The 25,235-nt window shown below is 40.6% G+C and overlaps 1 protein-coding gene across 3 annotated transcripts in view; it reads right to left on the bottom strand.

The window, feature by feature from the left end:
* Positions 1 to 1,335: 1,335 nt before the first annotated feature.
* Positions 1,336 to 25,235, bottom strand: part of Abcb5 (ATP-binding cassette, sub-family B (MDR/TAP), member 5) — a 98,949-nt gene continuing 75,049 nt past the window's right edge. The window contains exons 20-27 of one of the 3 annotated variants that reach the window (XM_006516370.3): positions 24,401 to 24,604; positions 20,958 to 21,058; positions 20,007 to 20,147; positions 11,532 to 11,688; positions 8,451 to 8,648; positions 6,593 to 6,799; positions 2,509 to 2,655; positions 1,336 to 1,886 (exon numbers count right to left, since the gene is read on the bottom strand). In XM_006516370.3, coding sequence (XP_006516433.1) covers positions 1,698 to 1,886; positions 2,509 to 2,655; positions 6,593 to 6,799; positions 8,451 to 8,648; positions 11,532 to 11,688; positions 20,007 to 20,147; positions 20,958 to 21,058; positions 24,401 to 24,604 — 1,344 coding nt within the window. In that variant the 3' untranslated portion in view covers positions 1,336 to 1,697. Of the gene's footprint in view, positions 1,887 to 2,508; positions 2,656 to 6,592; positions 6,800 to 8,450; positions 8,649 to 11,531; positions 11,689 to 20,006; positions 20,148 to 20,957; positions 21,059 to 24,400; positions 24,605 to 25,235 lie in introns of those variants that run through there. The other 2 variants (NM_029961.2, XM_017315245.2) reach the window with 2 other exon arrangements.

Raw genomic sequence — 25,235 nt, forward strand, 5'->3', positions numbered from 1 at the left:
GTTTTTGTTGTCTTGATGATAGCCATTCTGACTCTCGAAGTCAAAGTTTTAATCTGTGTTTCCTTGATAGTTAATGATGATGAAAACGTAAAAATATCTATTAACCTTTACATTTATTCTTTTTGAGAATTCTGTTCAGTCCCTTATCTTAGTTTTGGATTTTCTTTTATTAATCTCCTTCTTGTGGCCCTGGCACATTCAAACTGTCAAAAGCTTTCACATCTGAGATCTGTCCCATCAACATTCTGATATAGGAGAACGTTTCATAAGTTGCTGCTGCTTTCTGAGGGTTGATAGGCAGTAAGTGGTTGCTGTGTGTGTGTGACATTTTTTTTGTTAGTGGGTAAGTTGCCCATGTTCTTGTAACCCCTCACTTGAGTTTCTGAAAACAACCCCTTATTAAAGTCACTGTATAACACACAAAGGGACATGGAAGCAGAAAGGGGACTGGTTGGGAAGCGGGTCAGCATAAGTGGGTGGACAAACGAGGGTGACACGTGATGAATGTGATCAAAGTATGTATGAAGTGAAAATGTCATGTATGAAGATGTCACAATGACATCCACTACTACATATAACTAATATATCTTAGCAAAATAATCTTAAAAAGAGGGGGACTAAAGATGACATTATGTACTCAAGTAAGTGGAAACCATGACTCAGTTAACTAATATTGCTGTTTATGTAGAATTTTTAAATCATATATTACATATTATTAAGTACATATGAATTTAAATAAATTGTTTGATCCAATACAGGGAAGCAATTTTCACTCGCAGAAGAAGGATCTCTTATTTTAAGTTAGCATTCATACTTCAGTAAGCGGATGCTTCATACCGAACACCCAAAGCTTGGGATGGAATCTTCAGGAAGGACTAGTCATGTAAGGCTCTGTACTAGCTGTAGGAATCAGGAGCCATTTCCCCTTCCTGGCTACTTTACCCTATGCTACTCTCAAACTCTCCCACCCCTGCCCAATGAGGGGATATAATAGAACTTTAGAAACTGAATATTTATAGTCTAGAGAAAAAGGAGGCACAGACAGTATGCTGATATGCTGCAAAGCTATCTTCCCAATTAAAGATGCTCTCTGCAGTGCCACAAGCCTAACTTGGTGCATCTTACCCTTTCAGTCAAAACCTTCCAACCAGATGATGTTCTGCAATTTTATCACAGCACTTCGATAGAGAAATGCCTTTATTTTGCTTAAAGCTGTTTACAAGAAAATGAGTTAGGATATGTTTATGAAATAAGAGATACAGGTACTTTCTCCAGGTAAATTTTGTAAACATTTGGTTTGATTTTTTTCTAATTAATTAAAAAGTATGTTTTGCTTGCATGTGTGGATGTACTACACATGTGTGCCTGGTACCCACAGAAGCCAGAATAGTTGAGTGGACCTTGTGTAACTGGAGTTCCAGGTTGTTGTGACCCATCATGTGGATGCTGAGAATCAAACCCAGGTCCCTCAGAAGATCACAGCCAGTGCTCTAAAACGCAGAGCCACCTCTTCAGTCTCCTTGGTAGGCTTTTAAAAATCTAAAGAGAATACACTTGAACAGAACATATCTGATTCTAGGTATTGACTATGCAGTAAGAATCTAGAGCAGACCAAGTAATTACTATGGACTCTTCATTAGACCAAGATCCAAGCCCATGTAAGGCTGGCAGCATCAGTGCACCCAATGAAGCAATTACTAATGTGCAGCTACTAATTTAAAGTATGTATCTCCATTTCTCAGGAGCTCCTGATGAGTTCCCTGCTCCTTGATGCTTCCATTTTGCAGAACAACGATCATATCTGCATTCTGTATTGTAGAGAGTCTGTGAGCCACCACTAGGCAGGTCTTCCCTCTCCGGGCTTTATCAAGAGCCTGTTGGACCACCTGGAAGAAGAAAAAAAAAAGGACCAAGTGACTTTCAATTTGGTGTGGATCTTCCTAAGCATGAGCTAAGAACATCTAATGATGTTCTTTTGTTTTACTACCTGACTTTGGGATATATTTACTCTGCCAGATAGAAATGGGGAAAAGTGCTAAGGTAGGACTGGGTTGGAAGAGCATTTAGAAAACTGTGTGTGAATAGAACAGTTATACAGGTAAGAAGATGGTCCCAAGCTTGAAACCAAGAGCCTGTATTTCCATACCTGTGTTCCCTCACCTCTCATTTCGCTCTAACCACAGGAAAAGTCTGGGAAGGTAGATGATAGCATGTTCTCCCTGCATCAACTTCTTCCTTCACACATAAACTCTTCCTTTGCTAGATGATTTAGCATCAATGGTAAAGAGCAAACTAGAAAAGAACATTTCCCTGGGCTTTTCCTGACTGGTCAGATCTTGACTCATTTTGCTCTAAGATGAATTCAAAGGAGAAAACCTTTTCAGAACCTGGTTGCCCAGCTTCAATCCTCTCCTCCTTGCCACCACTGGGCCTTCGTTTCCCCCAACCTGACCTTAGTCTTCATGATACCATACACTCCCATTTGATATGAAAGCAGAGGTTGTTTACCTTCTCACTCTCATTATCAAGGGCTGAAGTGGCCTCATCCAGCAGTAAAATTTTTGGCTTCCGGAGAAGAGCCCTTGCAATAGCCAGTCTTTGTTTCTGGCCGCCAGAAAGCTGCACGCCTCTTAGTCCCACTAGGGTGTTGTATTTCTGTGTCAGAAACATGCAGGTTAACAAAGCACATTAGCAACTGTGGGAGAGAGACATCTAAAGAGTTCACATTTCAATACTCTTGAAAGGTGTGTCCCGATACACCTGAAATCTATTTTTAGTCCTATGAACACCATGGCCGTTATTCATCTATGAAGGAATTTCTTCTGACTTTCTATTCTCTCCCTCCCTTCTTTTCTCTTATTTTTTTCTTTATTGAGATAGAGTGAGCCCAGGCTGGGTTTGAACTCCCTATGTAGCCCACGGTGACCTTGAATTCATGATGCCTCTTTCTCATCTCTTGAGTACTGGGATGATAAACATTGCCAGCATGGCCTATTTAGGTGATGCTAGAGATTGAACCCAGGGCATTGTGCATACCCGCAAAGCACCTTACCAACTGAACTACAGCTCTTTCAAAGGAAACCTCAGAATTATAGCAAACAAAAACCTAGCTCTCTCCCTGATCCTCATGCCCCTCCTATCTCTCTTTTATTTTTAATTAATTACTTAATTATATGTGTATGGGTGTTGTGCCTACATGTGTGTCTATGAACCACATATGCAGTGTCCTCGAAGGCCAGAAGAGTTACAGGAACTAGAGTTACAGGCAGTTGTGGGTGCTAGGAATTAAACTCAGATCTGCTGCCTTACCCTCCTGAGTCCTGGGATTATACGTGTACATCACCATACTGGGCACCATTTATTATGTGAGTACACGATAGTCTCTGTTGCCATGTCTTTGCTCACATAATATCCATGGGCTCATTACATAGAATGTTCTTTGTGTGTAACAATTATTTCTGTAGGCATGAGATTGCATTTGATTTGACTTAAGTAATAGCTTGATGGTGTTCAAAAACAAGACTGTGTAGCTGTGTGTTGAATAAATAAAATAAATTCATAACTGGATGAGAGTGGGGATAGGAGGTACAGAATCTGAACCATCAGAACATGGCAGATGGGCACATCCATAAAGTTTGAGATAAAGGTAAAATAAGTCATCAGAAACTGACAGCATGGCAACCATTAAATTTGTTAAATTATTCCTGGATAAATTAAGATTGACACTATCTAGATGTTGAGGAAGACCCTGCAGTGCCTGCTGTATGTGCAGCTGTGTTGAGAATTACATGCAAAGCTGACCTCATCTTTCAGAGTTTTACATGGATATTGTGTTCTCAGACTGGGAAGGATGTCAAGATCAGTTTGTTTGCATTAGAAAATCTATTCTTGTTGAGTGGTAGTGGGTACACCTGTAATCACAGAACTTGGGAGGTAGAGGCAGGCAGATCTCTGAGTCTGAGGCCAATCTAGTCTACAGAGTGAGTTCCAGGAGCAGATGCTGGCAAGGATGTGGAGAAAGAGGAATACTTCTCTATTGCTGGTGGGATTGTAAGCAGGTAAAACTACTCTGGAAATCAGTTTGGCAATTCCTCAGAAAATTGGACATAGTACTACCAGAAGATCCAGCAATACCACTCCTGGGCATATACCCAAAAGATGTTCCAACTGGTAATAAGGACACATGTTCCACTATGTTCATAGCAACCATATTTATAATAGCCAGAAGCTGGAAAGAACTCAGATGTCCCTGAACAGAGGAATGGATACAGAACATGTGGTACATTTATACAAAGGAATACTACTCAGCTATAGAATTTATGAAATTCTTAGGCAAATGGATGGATCTGGAGATTATCATCCTTAGTGAGGTAACCCAATCACAAAAGAACACACATGATATGCACTCATTGTTAAGTGGATACTAGCCCAGAAACTTAGAATACCCAAGATACAATTTGCAAAACACATGAAACTCAAGAAGGAAGACCAAAGTGTGGATACTTTGTTCATTCTTAGAAGGGGGAACAAAATACCCATGGAAGGAGTTACAGAGACAATGTTTGGAGCTGAGACTGAAGGAAAGACCATCCAGAGACTGCCCCACCTGGGGATCCATCCCATAAACAACCATCAAACCCAGACACTATTGCATATACCAACAAGATTTTGCTGACAGGACCCCAATATAGCTGCCTCCTGTGAGGCTATGCCAGTGCCTGGCAAATACAGAAGTGGATGCTCACAGTCATCTATTGGATGGAACACTGGGTTCCCAATGAAGGAGCTAGAGAAAGTACCCAAGGGGTCTACAGCCCTATAGGAGAAACAACAATATGAACTAACCAGTAACCCCAGAGCTCATGTCTCTAGCTGCATATGTAGCAGAGGATGGCCTAGTCGGCCATCAGTGGCAAGAGAAGCCCTTGGTCTTGCGAAGATTCTAGGCCCCAAGTATAGGGGAATACCAGGGCCAGAAAGTGGGAGTGGGTGGGTTAGGGAGCAGGGGGAGGGGGAGGGGATAGCGGGATTTTCCGTGGAAACTAGGAAAGGGGATAACATTTGAAATGTAAATGAAGAAAACATCTAATAAAAAAAGAAAGAAAGAAAATCTGTAGGACTGTGAAAGACAGCCTGGTTTCTGGTTGAGCTAGGTTTGAAACCCTGGTGACCTGGCAGGTGTCTCTGCAAGGGATGGTAGGCGTTTTGCCACGATCCTGGACACCAGGTCCCTGACATGAGGCAGCAGCTCTCCATAATTTTGTGGCCATCATTCATGTAAGGGCAATGCCCCAAGCCCCTCCACAGGTAGAGGATGTGATGACAGATCATGTAGTCTTAAGACAGATCACCTAAAGGCCTGAAGAGCTTAGCCAATTAAGCTCTCCTTCCTAGACACTCCTCCCTGCAAAAGGTATTTTACTCATCAACTTTCTGCCATAACAATAAATGTCTTAAAACCATGGACTGTCTCTACTCATTGGGATCCGCCGTGGGGAGCAATGGAGTAGGTCTTCATCTAAAGAGCCGCATCTAATCTCCCACAGGAGGTCTCTCAGAGCTCCCAGCTATGGCCTCCACCAAGCCAAACCGAAAAAGCCAAGGACTCTCTCTTCCCTGCTGAACCCAGCTGGAGCATTCCTCTAGCGCACCAGCTAGTTCCAGTCGACTGGGGGTGGGGGAGAACTCTGTTCTCAGCTCTTCTGCAGCTCCCAGCAGTGTCTGGGTGCCCAAGAGTCAGAGAACCTGGCATCCCCAGCCTCTGTGCAGGCCTGGGGATCCCCGAGTCTCAGGAACCTCAGACTGTGCTCCCTCACCCCTGGAGTAGGGTCTGGCAACTTCCCTGATGCTGCGATGCTGTGTGGGTAAGAGCAGTCAAAACTCCCAAGTCAGCAGTCTGAGCTCTGGGAGGGGTGCAAGTCATCCTTTTACCCACAAAAATCTAATCTTGGACAGGTGTGGTATTACACAACTTTGATCCCAGCACTGCAGAGGCAGAGGCAGAGGCAGAGGCAGAGGCAGAGGCAGAGGCAGAGGCAGAGGCAGAGGCAGAGGCAGAGGCAGAGGCAGAGGCAGAGGCAGAGGCAGAGGCAGAGGCAGAGGCAGAGGCAGAGGCAGAGGCAGAGGCAGAGGCAGAGGCAGAGGCAGAGGCAGAGGCAGAGGCAGAGGCAGAGGCAGAGGCAGAGGCAGTTGGATCTTTTTTAATTAGAGGATAGTCTGGTCTACATAGTTAGTTTCAGATCAACTAGAACCACATAGAAGAGGAGACCTTGTCTTTTTTTTTTTTTTTTTTTTTTAATCTATCTGAAGAAAATGAAGTAAACTCAGGGTTCATTTTTATTTCTTCCCCAAATATTTACTTCAGATTAACACTGTACCTTTTAACACCATGTCTGCACCAAGGCAGACTGCAAGCACATAAAGACATAACAAGTCAAAGTTAGTCCAGTGCATTACATATGAATGGCTGGCTAGCAGGCTTGGAAAAAAATACACAAAAATATCAGGTTTGGTTTTTGGCATCTATCTTTATGTGACACTGCATCAAAATCAGCACTCACTTTGTAGCTCAAGATTTCAGCTGGTTCCTTACCCTTGGGAGCCCTTCAATGAAAGAATGAATGTTGGCTGCATCTGCGACCTCTTTGATCTCCTCTAAGGGCACCATGCGGCTGTTATCACCATAGGCAATGTTCTCAGCGATGCTACAGTTGAACAGCACAGGCTCTTGGGAGACGATGGCTGTCTGGGAACGCAGCCACTGCACGTTCAATTCTTTTACATCAACTCCGTCAAGCAGCTGTCAGAGCAGAGTGGAGACTAGTTTGATAACAACCGTGTCATGTTACACTTCACACTATTTACACACATACAAATCATAACAAGAAACCTAGGAATTCAAGCTATTTTTTGAAGTATATGTTGCCAAAGGAAGGTTCATAAATCACCTGTTGGATAGGAGCTCCCACGTTACAGCTTCCAGAAAGACTGATACGTATACTTCTAGAATAGCCACAGGTTCCAGGGATATTCCCAGAGACTAGAGTATACCTAGTATTCTGTCTTGAAGTCACATAGAAGATGGTCAACCTCCCCCTCAAGTAAAATAACACTTACTGATCCCCAGTCCATTATTGATCCCCAATGAGAGAGTTGGCTGATTGATACAGAAGTCTACCTGTAGAGATGGGTACTTGGCTCTGGGCCAAATGTATTCATTCACACAGATACCTCACCTGCTGCCTATTTGATGAGCATGCCTACTATGTGCTAGGGCTCTAGGTACTGGGGAAGTAGTAGTAATACAATGAAAAACTCCTTATCCTGAGAGTTTGTACTGTAGCTGACAGATAAAGGCACCCTAGCAACTCAGAAAGAGAAGGTGACACAGAGACAGAGTAATAGAATAGAGAAGGATTGGGGCAGAAGGCATCTAGGATGCCATGGGAAGGAACTCTGGGACTACGCCAAATGAGACACAAGCAGATCCTGAGAACAAGCAAGTGGAGGAACAACAAGAAAAAAGGCCACAAGCTGTGGAGATAGATGTTCAGCATGCAGTGAGAGAGAGGGAGGGGAAGTTTGGAGAGGGGGGCAGGAGCCAGATCACAAAGGGCTTTGGTGGTGTTAAACCATGTTTTTTCTTGGGGAGGGGTCACTCTCCATTGGATTCAAGGAAGTAGCGTATATGCTGCCTGAAAACAGATAGATGCCACCTAGTTCAAGGGAGCTTTATGAACAGCTGTTTTCCAGATGTTTGTTTAGACTCTATAATGGATAAAGACTATAAGTTATAGGAGACTAAGATTAAGATGACAACCTTTAACTTTTAGGGAACTATAGTTTTTATTGTGTAAGGGAGAGATCAAGATGCAAGCTTTGTGTGTATAAGAAGGGGAGGGAAGAGAGGAGAGATGCAGTGGTCGGGGAGAGTAATAGGAATACAGAACACAAGGCACATAAGATATTAGTAGATACAAATAAGGTCAAGAATGTAATTCTTAGGTTCAAAGAAGAAAGAGATTTTTCTAGATCAGGACTCTCAGCTTAGTGGAGGTTGATTTGGAGAGAGCCTTAGCCTCCCCCTCCCACCTCAACCCCAACTGAACTTGACAGCTGAGGGTATGGAAGGCCAGTGAGATCAGCCAAGGGGTGGAGACCGTTATGGGTCATGAGCCAGACATGTAGGTAGCAGTAACAATGCCCAAACATATTCCAAAAGGATTCTACAGCTTCTAAGATAAGAACTGAGGCTGTCAGGAAAGCTTGATTCTGGGTCATTGTCAATTTCAAAGTCCTACCCACCAGTTTTGTTGTGGGGCTGCTGTTCCTTAGGTAGGAGTTGCTTTGTTTGTTTGTTTGCTTGGCTTTGTGTTTGCTCTACTAGGCCTACCTGCACATTTAAGGGTTTGCCATTAATACCCAGCTTATGTGTTTTAAGTCCAGCTTACCACTTGTCCTTTCATGGGGTCATAAAATCTTTGCAGCAGTTGAACACATGTGCTTTTTCCACAGCCGCTGCTCCCAACGAATGCTACAGTCTTCCCTTTCTCAATGCTGAGGGACATGTTCTGAAGGACAGGAACTTCTGGACGACAAGGATAGACGAAAGAGACCTCTCGAAATTCTAAGTTCCCTTCACAGGTGTCCTGTGAAAGGAAGGAGGCAGTGTTTACAGTGGACATAGGAAAGTTGCACCCATGGTCATGCCCTGAATAAGTGCTCACTTTAAAATGTTCACATTCCCACACCATTCCGATGTCAAATACATTCCTCTCCAGAGACCCACTGACTTAACGCTGGCCCTCATCAGCATTTGTATGTGTGATTTTAGGTACATTTGTCTTACTGTCTTCACTGCTGGACTATGTTCCTGCAAAGCACTAGATTTCTTCTGTTTGACATCACAGCCTGTTCTGCTGACTAGCTGACCATATTCTCTAAATAAAAATTGTTGTTGCTTTTTAATTTAATTTGAGCTTTAAAAACCATTTCCTGATTCACTTAGAACTGCCTTATAAATTCTTTGTGCATGTTATACTTTAAAAACTGGACTATGTTTTATAGTTAATATACACTCTTTGAACTATGAGCTATTTTTATTTTCAGTTAATCATTATTTGGCAGTAAGACTTAGCTGAAGGTTTACTTTTCTCTGTGTTTTCCAATATCTTTAGCCATTGGTGATTTTTATGTAAGCAAATAACGTTTCTATGCTAATGATATTTTTTTAAAGATTTTTTTATAGTTTATTTATTTGTTTGCTTATTTATTTACTTTTAATTTTATGTGCTTTGGTATGAGGGTGTCAGATTCCCTGGAACTGGAGTTACAGACAGTTGTGAGCTGCCATGTGGGGGCTGAGAATTGAACTCAGGTGTTCTGGAACAGAAGCCAGTGTTCTAAACTGCTGAACCATCTTTCCAGCCTCAACTAATAATATTCTTAAAAAACTTTCCAGGGCTATAACTAAATGATCATTACTTATTTTATTTTTATTTATTTATTTTTAGTTCAAAGATTTGGGTTCTTTTAAAATTCACAGTTGGCCTTTCTCTCTCCTTCCTTTCCTCCCTCTCCTCTTTTTTGTTAACCATTTCCTCTCCTCTATGTGTGTGTGTGTGTGTGTGTGTGTGTGTGTGTATTTCTGGAAGTCAAGGCCAGAGTTTCATACAGGAGTTTGAGGCCAGCCTGCACAACAAATGTGAAATTTTATCTCAAACACAAGCAAACAAATACAAATAAGATGTGTTTGAAATGCCAAGGTGTGTTGAAGATTCAGGCAGCAGAATAAAATATGCACCATGATGCATGCCAGATCTAAGAGGGGACTAGAAGACATTTATTTTTGGTTTGTTCATTTTCCATTTTGCCCCTACAAACATACACTATTTGCTGCAGTGTTAAAACACAGCAGAAAATGGATAGAACAATTGTTTCTGCACATGTTCTGGTGCCTTTGGAAAGTCACAGAGAGATGGTCTAGAAAGTCCCTAGATCTTAACACATTTCAAAATTTATTCTTGGGGCTGGTGAGATGGCTCAGTGGGTAAGAGCACCCGATTGCTCTTCCGAAGGTCCGGAGTTCAAATCCCAGCAACCACATGGTGGCTCACAACCATCTGTAACGAGATCCGACGCCCTCTTCTGGTGTGTCTGAAGACAGCTACAGTGTACTTACATATAATAAATAAATCTTTAAAAAAAATTTATTCTTATTATTTTACATTACAATATGGAAAAGTTCAGTTTACATAAATGGGGAGAAAAATGTAATAGGCATCTATGTGCCTGTCAGCTATGTGGAATTTAATTTGCCCAGATTTCAATTTTTCAAAGCAGAAGTGATAATCTGAAATATTTTGTATTAAATAAAATACTGAATAATTCTGTAGGGTTTTTTTTTTTTTTTTTTTTTGGTTTTTGGTTTTTTTGAGACAAGGTTTCTCTGTATAGCCCTGGCTGTCCTGGAACTCGCTTTGTAGACCAGGCTGGCCTTGAACTCAGAAATCCGCCTGCCTCTGCCTCCCGAGTGCTGGGATTAAAGGTGTGTGCTACCACGCCCAGCAATTCTGTAGTCTTTATATGAAATATTTGTGTTCTATGCCATGCATATAATTTATCCTCTCTTTCCTTTCTTCTTCCCTCCCTCCTTTCCTCCCATCTCAGCTTTTATATGCACATAGTTCTAAAGGGGACACAGCAATGAGATACTCAATTTTTCTTTTAATTTTTACAAAGAAATAAAAGCAGCGTTATACACTTAGAAATCCCAAGATTTTAAATATTCTCATGTTCTTTACTTTCCAATATGCTTGATTTTTCTGTGATGTATCTTTGAGTACTTCATTTTGAGAATTTAAAGGTATTATTATTTCTGTTACCAAATATGCACTCAAGCATCTTATTAATTTTACACCTCCACCGATACTGTGTTACTTTAAGCTGTCATATAAATAAATCTACTACTAAAATTCTAGAGAGAAATAGTGTAGTTTTAAATGAAAACTTTAAGTATATACCTAATAATGATTCTAAGTTTTGAATATAAGATTCTGAGAAAGGTTTTGACACTGAACATGTACTTAATTATTTAGCTCTCTGTTGTTTCTTTTTCAATACTCACGGTTTCTTAAAGTTTGTAGTTTAAAGTGCATACAACAATAAATGTATTCAGTTCCTCCTTTTCTTCTTTTGCAAATTTGTTTTCCATGAAAAATTGTGTTTGACATAAAGGCATTGTTTGCCTTGAAGATGTGATTAGATAAAAAAAAGGATGAACTCTAGCCAACATTCATGAAAGAGCAAAACCACTGTTATCTAAATACATTTTGACTTAGTAATCAGTCTTTCATTGAACATTCTTATGGCATTAGGCATGTAAACTTAAACATTTTTTAAAACATAAAACATATTTTAGGCGTAGAGATGAGAATCTGACAGGAATAAGGTACTCTTCCTTGAGGTGCTAAAATTCTTCTAGACAAACTTCTGGCACCTGATCTGAGCAGAATATTCTATTTTGTACTCACTGGTTTTTCCCCACTTTGACTGCAGCTGTTTATAGTTGGTTTATTTTTCAGCAAAGCAAACAGATGCGAAGCTCCAGCTTTGGCTTTGGAATATTCAGGAGCCCATACAAGTGTTTCTCCAATGGCCATAGCCCCATATGCAATGGCGGTAAAGACTCTGTTGAAAGATAAGACATCAGTGTCTCAGAACATGCGGCGTAGAGAGCATGTGTGAACAGAAGTCATATGGTACCACTGATGCTGAAGGCTCAGCAATGGCATCTCCTTGTTGTAGCTTTCTGCCAGGTGCTCTCTACAGCCAAACAACCTTGGAGTTAGCCCCCAAACGCCTCTTTTGATACTGATCAAACATTCCTGCCAGTGAGCATGAAACCTTTGATAAGGGTGCAGTTGTTGGAGATTTGGCAGAGAACCCGCTGACAATAGAGAGAATGTGCCTTAGTGGTGAGATATGATGCAGGCCCTCTCTTTGTTTTTATGCAATGTAGCTAGAGCAGGTGACTGAAGCTGGGTTAGATTAATCCTCTGCTTTAACCCTTGCACTGTTTGGCAAGCAAAACATGCACTTAAACTTTCTTACCCTTCTTGAAGTGACTAAAGGACACTTCAGCCAAGGAACGAGGAGGAGCTGTGCTCTTGTAGTTTGCTGCAGATTCTGATCTCTGTTTCGACATGTTTATTATAACCTGGCAAGCAGGCCAATGGTGTTTGATAGTACACAGGGCATTCACAGAGTTGTGACCTAACACGTGGTTAAATATCTTCTTCCTATTTTTCTTTTTCATTCTAGATGTAAAAATGATAATTCAGCCACAGTGGGACACACTTCATCACAACATTTAAACACTAGGTACAAGGGCATTTTGGACCCAGTACTTGTTTGCTTTGATCTATTATATGTGTGTCTAGGGGTCTGGCAGTGTAGTGTACCTCTGTAATCCTTGCAGAGACAGGCAGAGCTTTGTGAGTTTTAGGTCAGCAAAGTCAACATAGCAAGCTCTTGGCTATGTAGAGAGACCTTTTCTCAAAAACCAAACCAAACCAAACCCAAATGTGTCTGGATTCCTCATGAATTTCATCCTTTGCTACCTTGTGACCGCTCAAAGGATGGAGGCTGTGATCTATTCGGTAACTTTGACTTTGGACACCTTCCCACCCACCCATCCCCACCTATCTGGCTGGTTTTACAAAGAAACACAGAAAGTATACCAACACCCAGTTTATAGGGTATTTGTAGCTAAAACTACTGTTGTCAATAGTTCTTTGGTACTAACAAATTTAAACAATTTCTTTAAGGAAATTGTTTAATGGCTCAAAATGCCATTTAGAAACTAGATATAAAGTAACAAGAAGAATTGTCAAATTTAGATAACATGCTAAATAGGCTTGCTTTTTGTTATTTGATACAACGTCACTTGGGCTATTCTTGAAATTACTATACAGACCAGGCTAGTCTTGAATTCCAGATCCCTTGCCTCAGTCTCCTAAGAACTGGGATTACAGGAGTGTCTCTGTGCCTCACTGTATTTGTTTTAAATGCAAGGGAAATTCAGGCTGGATCAAACTGAAGTCTCATTCTGACCCAAGATCAGGATTCAGCAGGTGAAATGGGAAGACAGCTGTATAGGAGTGTGGTGACCTGGGTCCTAAATTATAGGGTAGAGCTTCACAGGTTCTCAGACGTCAGCAACTGAGTAAGCCTTTCTTAGTCACTCTTCTATTGCTGTGAAGAGACATTGTGTCCATAGTGACTTTTATCAAAGAGAGCATTTAACTGGGGGTTTGATTACAGTTTTAGAGGTTTTGTTCATTATTATCAAGATGGGGAGCATGGCAGCAGGCAGGCCAACATGGTACTGGAGAAGTAGCTGATAGGTTCACTTCCTGATCCACAGACGGTAGTGAGAGAGACAGGGCTTTTGAAATCTCAAAGCCTTCCTTCAGTGACACTCTTTCTCCTCCAGTAAGGCCACATCTCCTAATCCTTCTAATCCTTTCAAAAAGTTCCACTCCCTAGTGACTAAGCATTCAAATATATGAGTCTATGAGGTAATCCTTACTAAACCTACTATGATGTGGTTTAGTATGTGCCCAAATATTCATACATCCTAAAATTTTTACTTTTAGAGTCCTTTTAATGGCACAGATAACCTGAGCTTCCTGTCCTTGCCAGTTTCCTCTTTAAAATGGGGATATTACTGAGAGGGGCTTCTCTTAAAGCCTTGTTCCTGTGGGAGAGCAATGACCTAAAAAAATGGAGATACCTAGATACCTGGTTTGTGATCTCATTTGCCTAGATTGACTTAACTAGCAGCAAGCTGAACTGCAAATCTTTACAACTCAACAGGCATTTAATATACAGATAGCATTCAGGGCTGCACTCTACAATACAGTCAAATCAGATCCTTCAAGTTCTGCTCAAACTTTTGGGGCATCTGGATGGAGGGTCTACCCAGAGAAATGTATCATCAGCCTCCATGCCAAACTTGGCTTGGGGCATCTCATCTAGGGGTTAGCCAGGAGACTAGTCAGATATACTAATAGATATTTAAAGTTACTAAAATACATTCATTACATTAAACATGAAACATACCACAGGTCATAAATGATTTTCCTATTGAACTAACACGCAGATATGTAAAGCAGGAATTAAATAAGGCTCAAACAAGATTTCACTGTGTGAACTGATTTGAACTGAGTTCTTATGTAGCTAGGCAAGCATCCTACTCCTGGAGCCAGCTTTCTCTTTTAAAATTATTCTTTGAATTGGCACACAAAGTAATGGGGTTTATCATGCATTTTCATACATTCATATGCCTGTGTTGTTCTTGGGAAGAAATTTTATTAGAGCATATGCCACTGAATCAATCATGAAACGCTTGGTGCTGGCCAGAGTGAGCAAGAAGGGTGAGCAGGGAGTTAGGAAGGAGCAGCCTGGCACTCTTAAGCCTTGTATCGTACTTATGTGGGTTCTCTAACATGGGCAGCATTGCCACCTTCTTATTACATTGGCCCTTCCAAGCACATCTGAGCACTGTGCAAATACCAACACCTATTATATCTGTTAAATAGAAATAATCCCCTAAAACACAGACATGAGCAATTCTAGTTTTAGTACAGCTGATCCAAATAGGGGTAAGAAGTACCTTCATCAATCATGTGTTTCTCCTGAGTCTGGTTCCAGTTTGTAAACACTGAGTGATTGGCTTATCCTGAGAGGAAGTTCAGTATTTCTCGAGCTAGTTCCTAGGATTATATCTAAATTCCTGCTTCTTTGCCCTGCATGTCTGACTCTAATTGTAAACAGGAGCTAAGAATATCTACAGGTTCCATGGTGGTTATCAGAATTAAATGATATATGGCACCTGGAATATAAGTGGCAACAAATGAATTTGTGTGTTGTTCCTTTCAAGGAGTGGAGAGTTACTGGGAGCTTTCATGCAGTACACAGTAGGTCTCATCATAGCAGTCAATACCCCAGAGTATAAAGTCCTCTTTGGGTGCAAAGTAGAGTAGCTGTTATCCTGGAAGTGCTCAGAGAGGATAAAGGCTCATTATCCTCTTTCCTTCTTCATCCAGATGCAAGTCAGAGGCCCTCTCCTCCCACTCAACATCCTATTCATGATGGATGGAAGGATACCACAAACCTCTGAGATCCTACTTGGTTCTCTGGTGCTGGTGAATGTTTTCAAACACATGATACAATCTGACCACCTAGGAGATAATTAGACCAGGAACTTCCCAGTTCACAAATTAGGAAACCCCAGCTTGTGAAACTTATGCAGTTGGCCCAAGATCACACAGACTGCAAAGTGAGCAAGTCCTGCTGACTGCATTTCTTTCTCATGCTGCACTTTCTGGTGGTAAGCATTGTGTCTGCCCTCATACCATGTTTCATTAGCCCTGGTCCCTCTCCTGTGATCTACACAGGCCTTAGATACCCATTCTACTTTGACTTCTCTCTGCTGATCCCTTCTCTGTTAATCTGACATTGGTTTATGTGGCCTTTCTTTCATGTAACTCCTGGGGATGAGCCAGAAGGAGTGGGCAGCTGTCTTGTTTGCTAACTAAGGCGGCTGTTTCAATTACAAGATCAGTTCTCCTAAGCAAAGATGGTCAAAAAGTCCTAAGGAGCTACTTTCTAGCCTTCAGTATTTCAAAGTATCAGTCAGTCTGCCATTAGGATTCATTTAAAATGAAACTGTGTTGCTATTGTTCTGATAGCTACATTTGATTCTGAAAATTCAGGGTAGCTTTCTTTTGAGAACTGTATTTAGATTTTGAGAACAGGAAACTCACTGCATGAGCATGGCCTAGAACTCACTATGTTCTTAGGTTGGCCTCCAATTTCCAATCCTCCTCCTCAGCCTCCCAAGTGCTAGGTTTACAGGTTTTTGATAGGATACCTGCTTTATTAATGCAGGATGAGAAGGGGGGAACTAAATTTATTTTGTATCCTCAAAACTTTGTACGGTCATACTGAGCATTGTCAGGCTAACAGTGAGGGGACTATTTTACTAGCCCCGGAGTACTAGGGGCCTACACAGGTGGTTTTCACAACCCAACAATCCCTAGCCCAAATTCAACAGAATAAAAATCTTATTATCCTATTTAAATGCTCACTTGAGGGAAACCTCTACAATGGCACAGATGATACTGGTCTGTTCTTGTCACAGGTGTGCATGCTCCCTTTATCAAAGGCTCTTCCCCTCATCAACAGCATGACAAGCTCATGTGACTGTATGAGGAGATTGTGCTGTGGTACTGTCTGTGCTCCTCAGCACACTGCCCCTTCTGAAGACAGTTTACTCACAACTGTACTTGTAAGCCTTGAAAATACACTCATATTTTATTGGGTGAAGTATACTATTATTATTGTTATCATTTTATTTATTATGCTTGTGTGTGACAAGCATGCCGTGTGATGAAGAGAGGGACGTGACACAGCGTGGATGTGGACGTCAGAGAAACACTGTATAGAGCTGCTCCTCTCCTTCCTCTATATGGGCTGTGTGGATTGAAATCAGATCATCTGGTTCATGCAGCAAGAGCCTCTACTTGCTAACTCATTTACCCTCCCATACATCATTATTTTAACAATAAAATAAAACATTACTTCCCTAACTTTTCCCTAATTCTAGGAAAGTTCCTGGTAGTAGGCTAAATAAATGAATAAAAGGAATTTTTTCTGGTATGGAGAACAGAGTAGAATATAGTTCTGGTGTTCATGTTTCTTTAATGTGTATGTGACCCTGGGCCTTGGAATAATCTGGGATGTTTAATTAAATCCATATTTCTGGCTCCATATCAGGTCTGTAAATCAGACTTTAGGGAGAACTCTAAGCACTGCCTTTTAAAACCAGCTCTGAGATTGCTGAGTTGGAAAACCTCCTAAGAGACCAGCACAAGAGGATTAGCTTTAACTCCTGAGAGGTTTCTAGGAGGAGATTTTCTTTTTTAACTTTTTCTATTCAATTGGGTGATTAAAAAGAAAGTTCTCTGCCACTCTAGATCATGGAAGGCCCATAGTCTCAGTATCTAAAGAGATACTTGAGACACATGGTAGTAGAGAGTACGCTAGGCTCTATAAAATAATTAGACAGCCTACAAGTCTATACCACGTGTTATATTACTCTGCTTGTAGCTAGAGGCAGGCTGTACCTTCCTGGCCCTGGGAAATATCATCATGGTACTATTCAGAATTATGTGTGAGTGTATGTGTGTGTGTGTATGTGTGTGTGCATGTGTGTGTTTGTGTTTGTATGTGTGTGTGTGTGTGTGTGTGTGTGTGAGAGAGAGAGAGAGAGAGAGAGAGAGAGAGAGAGACAGAGACAGAGACAGAGACAGAGACAGAGAGACAGAGAGACACAGAGAGAGAGAGAGTCAAGAAGACAAACTCACAGCCAATAATGAGTGCTGGTAGCACATATATGTGCCTGTGCCTGGTTTTTTGTGATGCTGGCCAGGCCTTTGTGCATGCTAAGCAAGCACTCTACCAGATGAACTACAAACACCTTCTACTCCATTAATCACTAGTGTTGTGTTACTCATCTTGGTTATGTTCTGTGAACTAGAACTAAGAAAGCTGAGTTTACCTATGACTATAACTAAATAGAAAGTCTATGAGCTCTACAGCCCTTCCACAGATAGAAACCCAGAGCCATAAAGAAAATGAGAAACTGGGACCCATAACTTAGAAAAGCCTAGAGAAACAGCAAAAGGAAATTCTGGAATGAGCTGGTAGTGCTACTGAAAGGCCTGGATGAAGGGGCAGGAGAATTGAGGGCTCAAGGCTGATATGGAAGTCAGCAATGACCTTGATAATGTCTTTTTAGTGATGTGGAAAGAAAGGAGCTTGGCCTCAGGATAGTTGACAGAATGTAGAGACACTGACGTGGGTGAGGGGAAGATTCTTCTCTTTTCCTTAGGTGATTAAAAAACAAAGAAAGCCAGGCATGGCTGTGCATACCTTTGATCCCAGCACTACAGGGGCAGAGACAGAGGCAGGCAGATGTTTCTTGAATTCAAAACCAGCCTGGTTCACACAGCAAATTCCATCCAACCAAGGCTACAAAAAAGGCTGAGAATTTGAAAGAGAGCAGAGAATTTGAAAGAGAGCAAGGAAGAGCATATGGGAAAGTTTAGAGAGAAGTGGTAGAGAGAAGTGATGTAATTACATTTTAATCTCAAAACATAAAAGAAACAATTAAAAACACAAAACAAATAAAAAAGCAAAGAAGAGTAGTGATAAAAAAATTTCAGCGGAGAGGATGAAATGTCTGCTGTGAGAGTTAAACATCACAGGATTTGCTACATTAGACTGTGCTCAGTAGGCTTGCCAGATACCCTGCAGGCACAGTGCCCTGGGCATTTACAGGAGGGCTAGATGCCCTGGAGGGCTAGAGAGGGCAGCTGTTCTAAGTTTCTAGTATTTGTTTGAAAAAAATCAAACTTTGGAAGACAATGGATTTTTTAATCCTGGGAGTGGTCACATGACATTGGAACCAAAGCAAAGGGTTGGTTTTACCAGGCCTGTGAACCACATATATTAATTCATGTAATTCTGGGTTTTGTTTCTTGTTAATTTGACAAACTGATTTGTCAAAGTTAATTTGACTAAGCAATCAGAATGAAGCCCAAGGCAATATGCCTTAATTGTGTTTTTACAGATTCACACAAACAGCAATGGCTTCAGTCTCAGTGATGTGCCTGCTGGGATTAAAGTCATGCGCCACTAGGCCCTACTCTCTTGTAGTTTTAAATGCAGATATTTGTTTGCAAGGAACCTCTTCTTTAGGACAACTGTGAAGCACAATTCCTGTGGACCTGCTGTTTACTGTTAGCTGGTAAGATCCAGAAATGCTGATTTATAGGTTGACTTGTAGATTGTTTCTTATTAGTGTTGAGCAAAGAACTGCCCTAGGACATTTATAAATAAATATATTTTTGTGTGAATGGAAAATAAAAATTATTTTAAACTATTTTAAAATTACAGGGCTTCAAATGAGTTTAGTTGAATTTATCCTCCAACTACAAATACGTCCCAGGGAGGAAGAAACAGGATCAAGAGCTGTAGGAGGCCAAGACTCAAGACAGATCTATGCTTAGAACAAAGCCATTATCATTAGGGACTGAACCTTGCTTTAATATGCAGGCAGAGGTGGGAGTGGGTAGGTGGGGGAGCACCCTCTTAGAGGCAGGCTCCTGGAGGGGGAACTTTTGAAATGTAAATAAATGGAATAATTAATAAAATATGACTTTTCTGTAGCTGTAAGCAGCTAACAATGAGAATTGTAATATAAATAGCAACATTTCTGGCATTTTAGGCTGGGGCAACTGAAAAGTAGCATTCAAAAATTTTTCCAGTTGCAATAGTTAGTTGTTCCTATCAAGTGAAGAAAGTCCTTGCAGTATAAACAGTATCTGATAGCACAAGCTGTCCCAAGCCACTTTGGGAGGACGTTGTAACAATGGTCAATTCCTGATTCCTGACTTATGCTCTGATTTGTGAAAGCCATCTCTACATGGGGAAGTCCATGACGCCTCTGAGTTCCCCCAGGAAATGATATTTGCTCCTGTAACCCACATTGTGATAAACTGAAGCTGAAAGCAATTGATTTGGGAGTTCACTACAGATTATTTGCAGTGCATCATTGTATAGACACTGCAAAATTCAGAGTCACCGCACCAAGTTTAGCTATGCTGTGCTCCTTATAGCTACCAAGTACCACCAATAAAAGAATCAACTTTGACTTAATCATTACAAAATGTAAGCAACTGTTAAAACATGGTAGTTTGTCCTGTAAGTAGATACAAATATTATTTGTCAATTAAAAACAAAACAGCACACACATTATGGATACACTTAAATGCTTCAAGAAGCCCTCTTCCACATGGGATCTAGATGAGAATCCTACATAAATTAGATACTTGTGCACAATACACTGACAGCGTTTAAGTATTTGCACAACTTACATGAACATGCCTTCCGGCATCATCCGTCCTGCTTGAATCAAATAGGCTCCAAATCGGAACCCTGCTGCATGGGCAAAATGCACAAAAGCATGGCTGACTGCATAACAGCATCCAGTGATGTGTGCTCTCTTCAAGGCGTTTCTGAAATACACCATTACCAAATGACTGGGCATGGGTGATAAAAGGTCAATAGAATAAACTCAGAGTGGTGAACGTTGAGACCTTTGAAATACTATAATTCTGTGGATATACATTTTTGTAAGGATTACAATGTTCTTGCAGAGAAGACTGGTGATTTTCTCTATTTCCATAGATGGTTTACTGTAACATACTTGCCTTTACTTTCAAATGCATGGACAGGTGTCATGAAAGAATAATGTAAGAATTAAGGAAAGGTGTTCAGTAGTTAGAAATATTCTTTAACCTTGTCTCGGAAAACAAAAACAAACAAACAAACAAAACAAAAGAAATATTCTTTAATTTCCATCATGACCTAACACTCATAGAATATGTAGTGGCAATCTGTGGGTGGTGCAGACTACAGACGTCAGTGGAAATGAGAACAAAACTATCTTTCTGATAAATACAAAGACAGAGGCAGGGTGATAAGGGCCATTAAATAAGCGCAGAGTACACATTTGCTTTACATTTAAGCTCTCTTAGAGATCTAACATAAAAGAGTGAGCCATCCTATTTTCTCTCTTCCATTCAACTTTCTTTCAGAAATAAGTTGATTCTGTGCCCTCACTGAGGATCAGATGATTGCGTGGGAACCTATACTTTTTGGTTGTGTTAGCACTTGATTTTCTCTTGGTGAAGTCACATGAGAAGTTAGGATGTGCTGGCCTTAGGAGAGATTAACATGGAAAAAGATTAGCAAGCAAACCCCACAAGGGTCACCCTGAGCATCACAGGATGAAAGCCAGTAGAGTGGGCTTGAGCTGTAGTCACCTGTGTTGAGTCTGAAGTGTCTCCTCATACATTTGCTCAAAGGCTCTCTCTCTTGTTAATGACACTACCGTACGTATGTTCTCCACAGCTTCTGTTGCTATCTTATAAAGTGGGAAAATAAAATACAGAAATAATATTAGTGATAGTAAATGTCCTGGTAGTGAACCAGTCTAGGGAATACAGTATTTCAAGTCACTCATTTTTCCTGGCAATTATTCCTGGCAACCACCCCAATTGATGAAAATTTCTTTAGAAAAGTTTTAGTACATCTAGTTTAGGGCCCTTAAGCCTTTACTGAATTTCGATTTTGATTGTTTCCCCAGCAGAGAAATCAAACATTGGAGAGCATGTTCTCTTGCAAATAAGCTCTTATAAATTATGAAACAATTCTTATCAAAGATAACAGACAAAAATCAATTAAGTAATTATTTTGTCACAGAATTGCAAATCATAGCCAAACAGGACAAGGCATCACACAAAGTGATTGTAAAATTCTTTATAAGACAAAACCACTTCTCATTTTGAAGTCTGGGAACTTAAAAAGATATGTAACTAAAATATGACTGATGTTTCTTTATGTTTAGATATTGTTCAAAAAGAAAACACTTAGATGGGTTTCAGAATGGGGGAGGCTTCTGGCTTAGAACAACATTTGAATCTGAGAATGCAGTTTAGCTTGAAAGATACATAACGAAGTGTTGCAACATTTTGGTTCAGACTACCTCCATGGACAGGGGGCCCAGGTGGACACCCCACATTTATTAAAGGACATTTTGGGCTTCAGACTCTGCTCTTAGTTTTCATGTTCTCTTTAACTCTATAACTTCATTAATCTCAAAGAATCCTACACTTTCTACACCAGTTGTTTACAAGGAAAATGGATAAGACTGTTGGAGTCTTGTTTTAGGTGAAAAAAAGAAATGAGTGACAATAAGATTCTTTTTCACCCCTTCTCCCTGGCTGGCAGTGCAGAGGTTGCATGATGCCTGGAGTTACTGAACAGATGTTAACCAGCAGGAGTTCATCAGAGCTCTGGCAGCCTTCCTCGAAAAGTCCAAGAAGCTGAAAGTCCAAAACACAGCTGTTTGGTGGACACGGTCAAGCTGGCCAAAAATAAAGAGCTTGCCCCATATGACAAGAACTGGTTCTACACACCAGGTGCTTCCACAGCATGGTACCTGTACCTCTGTGGTGGTGCAGGGGTTGGTTCTATGACTAAGATCTATGGAGGATGGCAGAGAAAAGGTGTCAGGCCCAGCCACTTCAAGAGGCACTAAGAGTCTGCATACTGTGTGCATGCCAGTGCCTACAGAGGTCAGAAGAAGACATTGGGTCCCCTGAAATTTGAGTTATGGGTGGTTGTTAGCCACCATATGAGTGCTGGGAATTGAACTCAGGTGCTCTGGAAGAGCAGCAAGAGCTATTAACCACTGGAGCCACCTCTGCAGCCTCAAGAACTACAATAATCGTAAGAAAAACTAATAAAGCCGTTTTACATTTAAAAAAAAAATCCCGATGATTTCTTCCAGTTTATATAGGCAAATAAAAGAAAGATGTACTGGCTGTTTTTGTGTGACAACTTGATGTAAGCTGGAGTTATCACAGAAAAAGGAGCCTCCTTTGAGGAAATGCCTCCAAGAGATCCAACTGTAATGCATTTTCTCAATTAGTGATCAAGGGTAAGAGGGCCGTGGTGCCATCCTTGGATTCTATAAGAAAGCAAGCTGAGCAAGCCAGGGGAAACAATCCAATAAGCAGTGCCCCATCGTGGCCTCTGCATCAGTTCCTGCCTCCAAGTTCTTGTGCTGTGTGTGTTCCTGCCATGACTTCCCTTGGTGATGAACAGCAGTGTAGAAGTAATTTGAATAAGCCCTTTTCCACATCTTGCTTCTAGGTCATGATGTTTTGTGCAGGAACACAAACCCAGCATCTCTTATTACTAAATCCTTAAATTTATGTTGATTGATTGATTGATGATGTATGTGATTGTGTATGGGAGAGGGTAGGGTGTGCTTCTACATCCATGGGGAGGACAGAGGACAACTTCGAGTGGTAGTTTTCTCCTTCACCATGCAGGATTCCAGGATCAAATTCCAGTCATTAGGTGTGGTAGCAAGTGCCTTTACCTGCTGAGCCATCTCTCTGGCTGCTAAATTGACTTGTTAAAAGCTGCAGGTACAGACTCAAATTGCCTAATTTAAAGGCAATTACTAATTGTACAGTGTCAGGTTAATCTTATGACACAAAAAATGAGATAAAAAATCTAATTAATGTCTTAATAATTTAGAAAATTTCCAAATTATCACCATTTTAAAAGCATACTGGGAGGGTAAACACTACCTCTGAGACAAATATTTGCTGAGCAGTTTATCCAGCACAAGTAGACATTCCAAGGCTTCTTATCTAGTATAAGAAATGTGGAAAGGTCCAAGGTCGGGCAAACCAGATCACTAAGTAACTGTCTGCATTTAAGAGTATTTGTGATGTGTATACTATTCTAGCTCTAGTTCAGTTACTGTTAATGTGGACTCTAGGTGACATTAAAGTCATTTTCATATTCAGAGAATATGAAATCAATCTGCCATCAGTATGGCAGAGCTTTGAAGCCACGTGAAGAGAGAAAAAGTCTAAGGCCTGGAATGTATACTCAGAAAAGATCCAGTACTTGCATGCTGTGTCTTCTGAAATGCTGTCAGGATAAAAAGGAATGTAGCATACAAAGATACCTAAACAAAACCAAACCCAGAATACCTCCCCAGGCCAAGCATTAAAACACAATGTAATAGTAGGCATCCTGAGATAGTAATGCGTTGCTAGCCACTAGAGGAACAGGTGTGTAGAAGAATGATAAATGCTTGACATCACAGCACTATACAGGGAAGATGCCCCGGTGAGGGCAGTCATTAGGTCACATGAACCTCTTTCATCCCAGATGGTTAACTATATGGCAGTGTTTTCCTAAACCTCAAAAACTGTGTTTTTTGTTTTGTTTTGTTTTGTTTTGTTTTGTTTTGTTTTGTTTTGTTTTGTTTTTTGTACTGTGGTTGATTCTGAAAAGCTTAAATGTGGGAAAAGAATATATAGTTGCATGAACTGTTCATTGACTATTGATTATTAAAAGTAGAGTTATTTAGGTGTCATCAATATTAATGTCTTGTACTCAGTAACTGTTAGATTTCCTGACATTTTGAAAAATAAAATGCCCAGAATTATTATTTGAGAAATTTTAATTATCCAGTAAATAGAGGATGAGGATCCATGGCATTCGAAAAATCAACTTGACAGTAACAGTAATAATGGAGGACACTGTTAAATGTGCCTGCTATCTTCTGGTTGCCATCCTAAGGGTTTTGTATAACAATAATGCTTTGTTTAATGTATGGATCTGTAGGTGGATACTCTTATTATCATCCTCAAGGTGGAAACAAGAGCCTGCACCTTACCTTTCCAGCACGCTTGAGCGCCTGCTTATCCCTGTTGGCAAAGCCAGCCATTGCTGCGGTTTGAATCATTCCTGTCACCGCAAGTACAGGCGCGAAGCTGAGAATCAGGAGTGTCATCTCCCATCCATATATGAAGGAGATGAGAATGGACAGACTCATGTTGCTCACATCTTGTGTTACGATCCCAAGTCTTGAAGTTGCTGCCTAGAGTCAGACATATGTGGAGTGGGGAGTTAAATTTAGAAGAATTCTTCTAATTTCCTGCAAAATGAGGTGCTTTTAAACTTACATTGTTCTTTAAGACTATTTTCAAAGATTAATGAGGACATCTATTTTTTTGAAAACCTAGTTAAGGAATCCTTTCATTTTTCAACCTTACATGCAGTATTGAGACAGCTACACAGTATACATACAGAATGTAGAAGCATGGTACAAGTTTTAGATTATTTGAATTAAATATGACCTGCTTTGTTTTATTTATTTATTTATTTATTTTAGGACAGGGTCTCTCTTCATAGTACTGGCTGTCCTAGAGCTCACTGTGTAGACCAGGCTGGCTTAGAACTACCAGAGGTCCACCTGCCTCTGCCTGTTGAATGCTGGGATTAAGGGTGTATACCACCACTGTGACCTGCAAATATGACCAGTTATAAGGTTATTCCAAGAGTTCTTTTTAGCTGCATGTGATTTCACATTCTGATAAAAATTAAGTATATTGAGAATTGAAGTAATAGGATTTCTTTGTCTCCTGAAAGATGTTCTGTGTTTATGCACATACACACATAGTAATTCATATGGAATTCATACCCTATCTCAATCATAACTTCTAAATTAT

The sequence above is a fragment of the Mus musculus genome, chromosome 12, assembly GCF_000001635.26.
Source record: "Mus musculus strain C57BL/6J chromosome 12, GRCm38.p6 C57BL/6J".
Taxonomy (NCBI): Eukaryota; Metazoa; Chordata; class Mammalia; order Rodentia; family Muridae; genus Mus; species Mus musculus.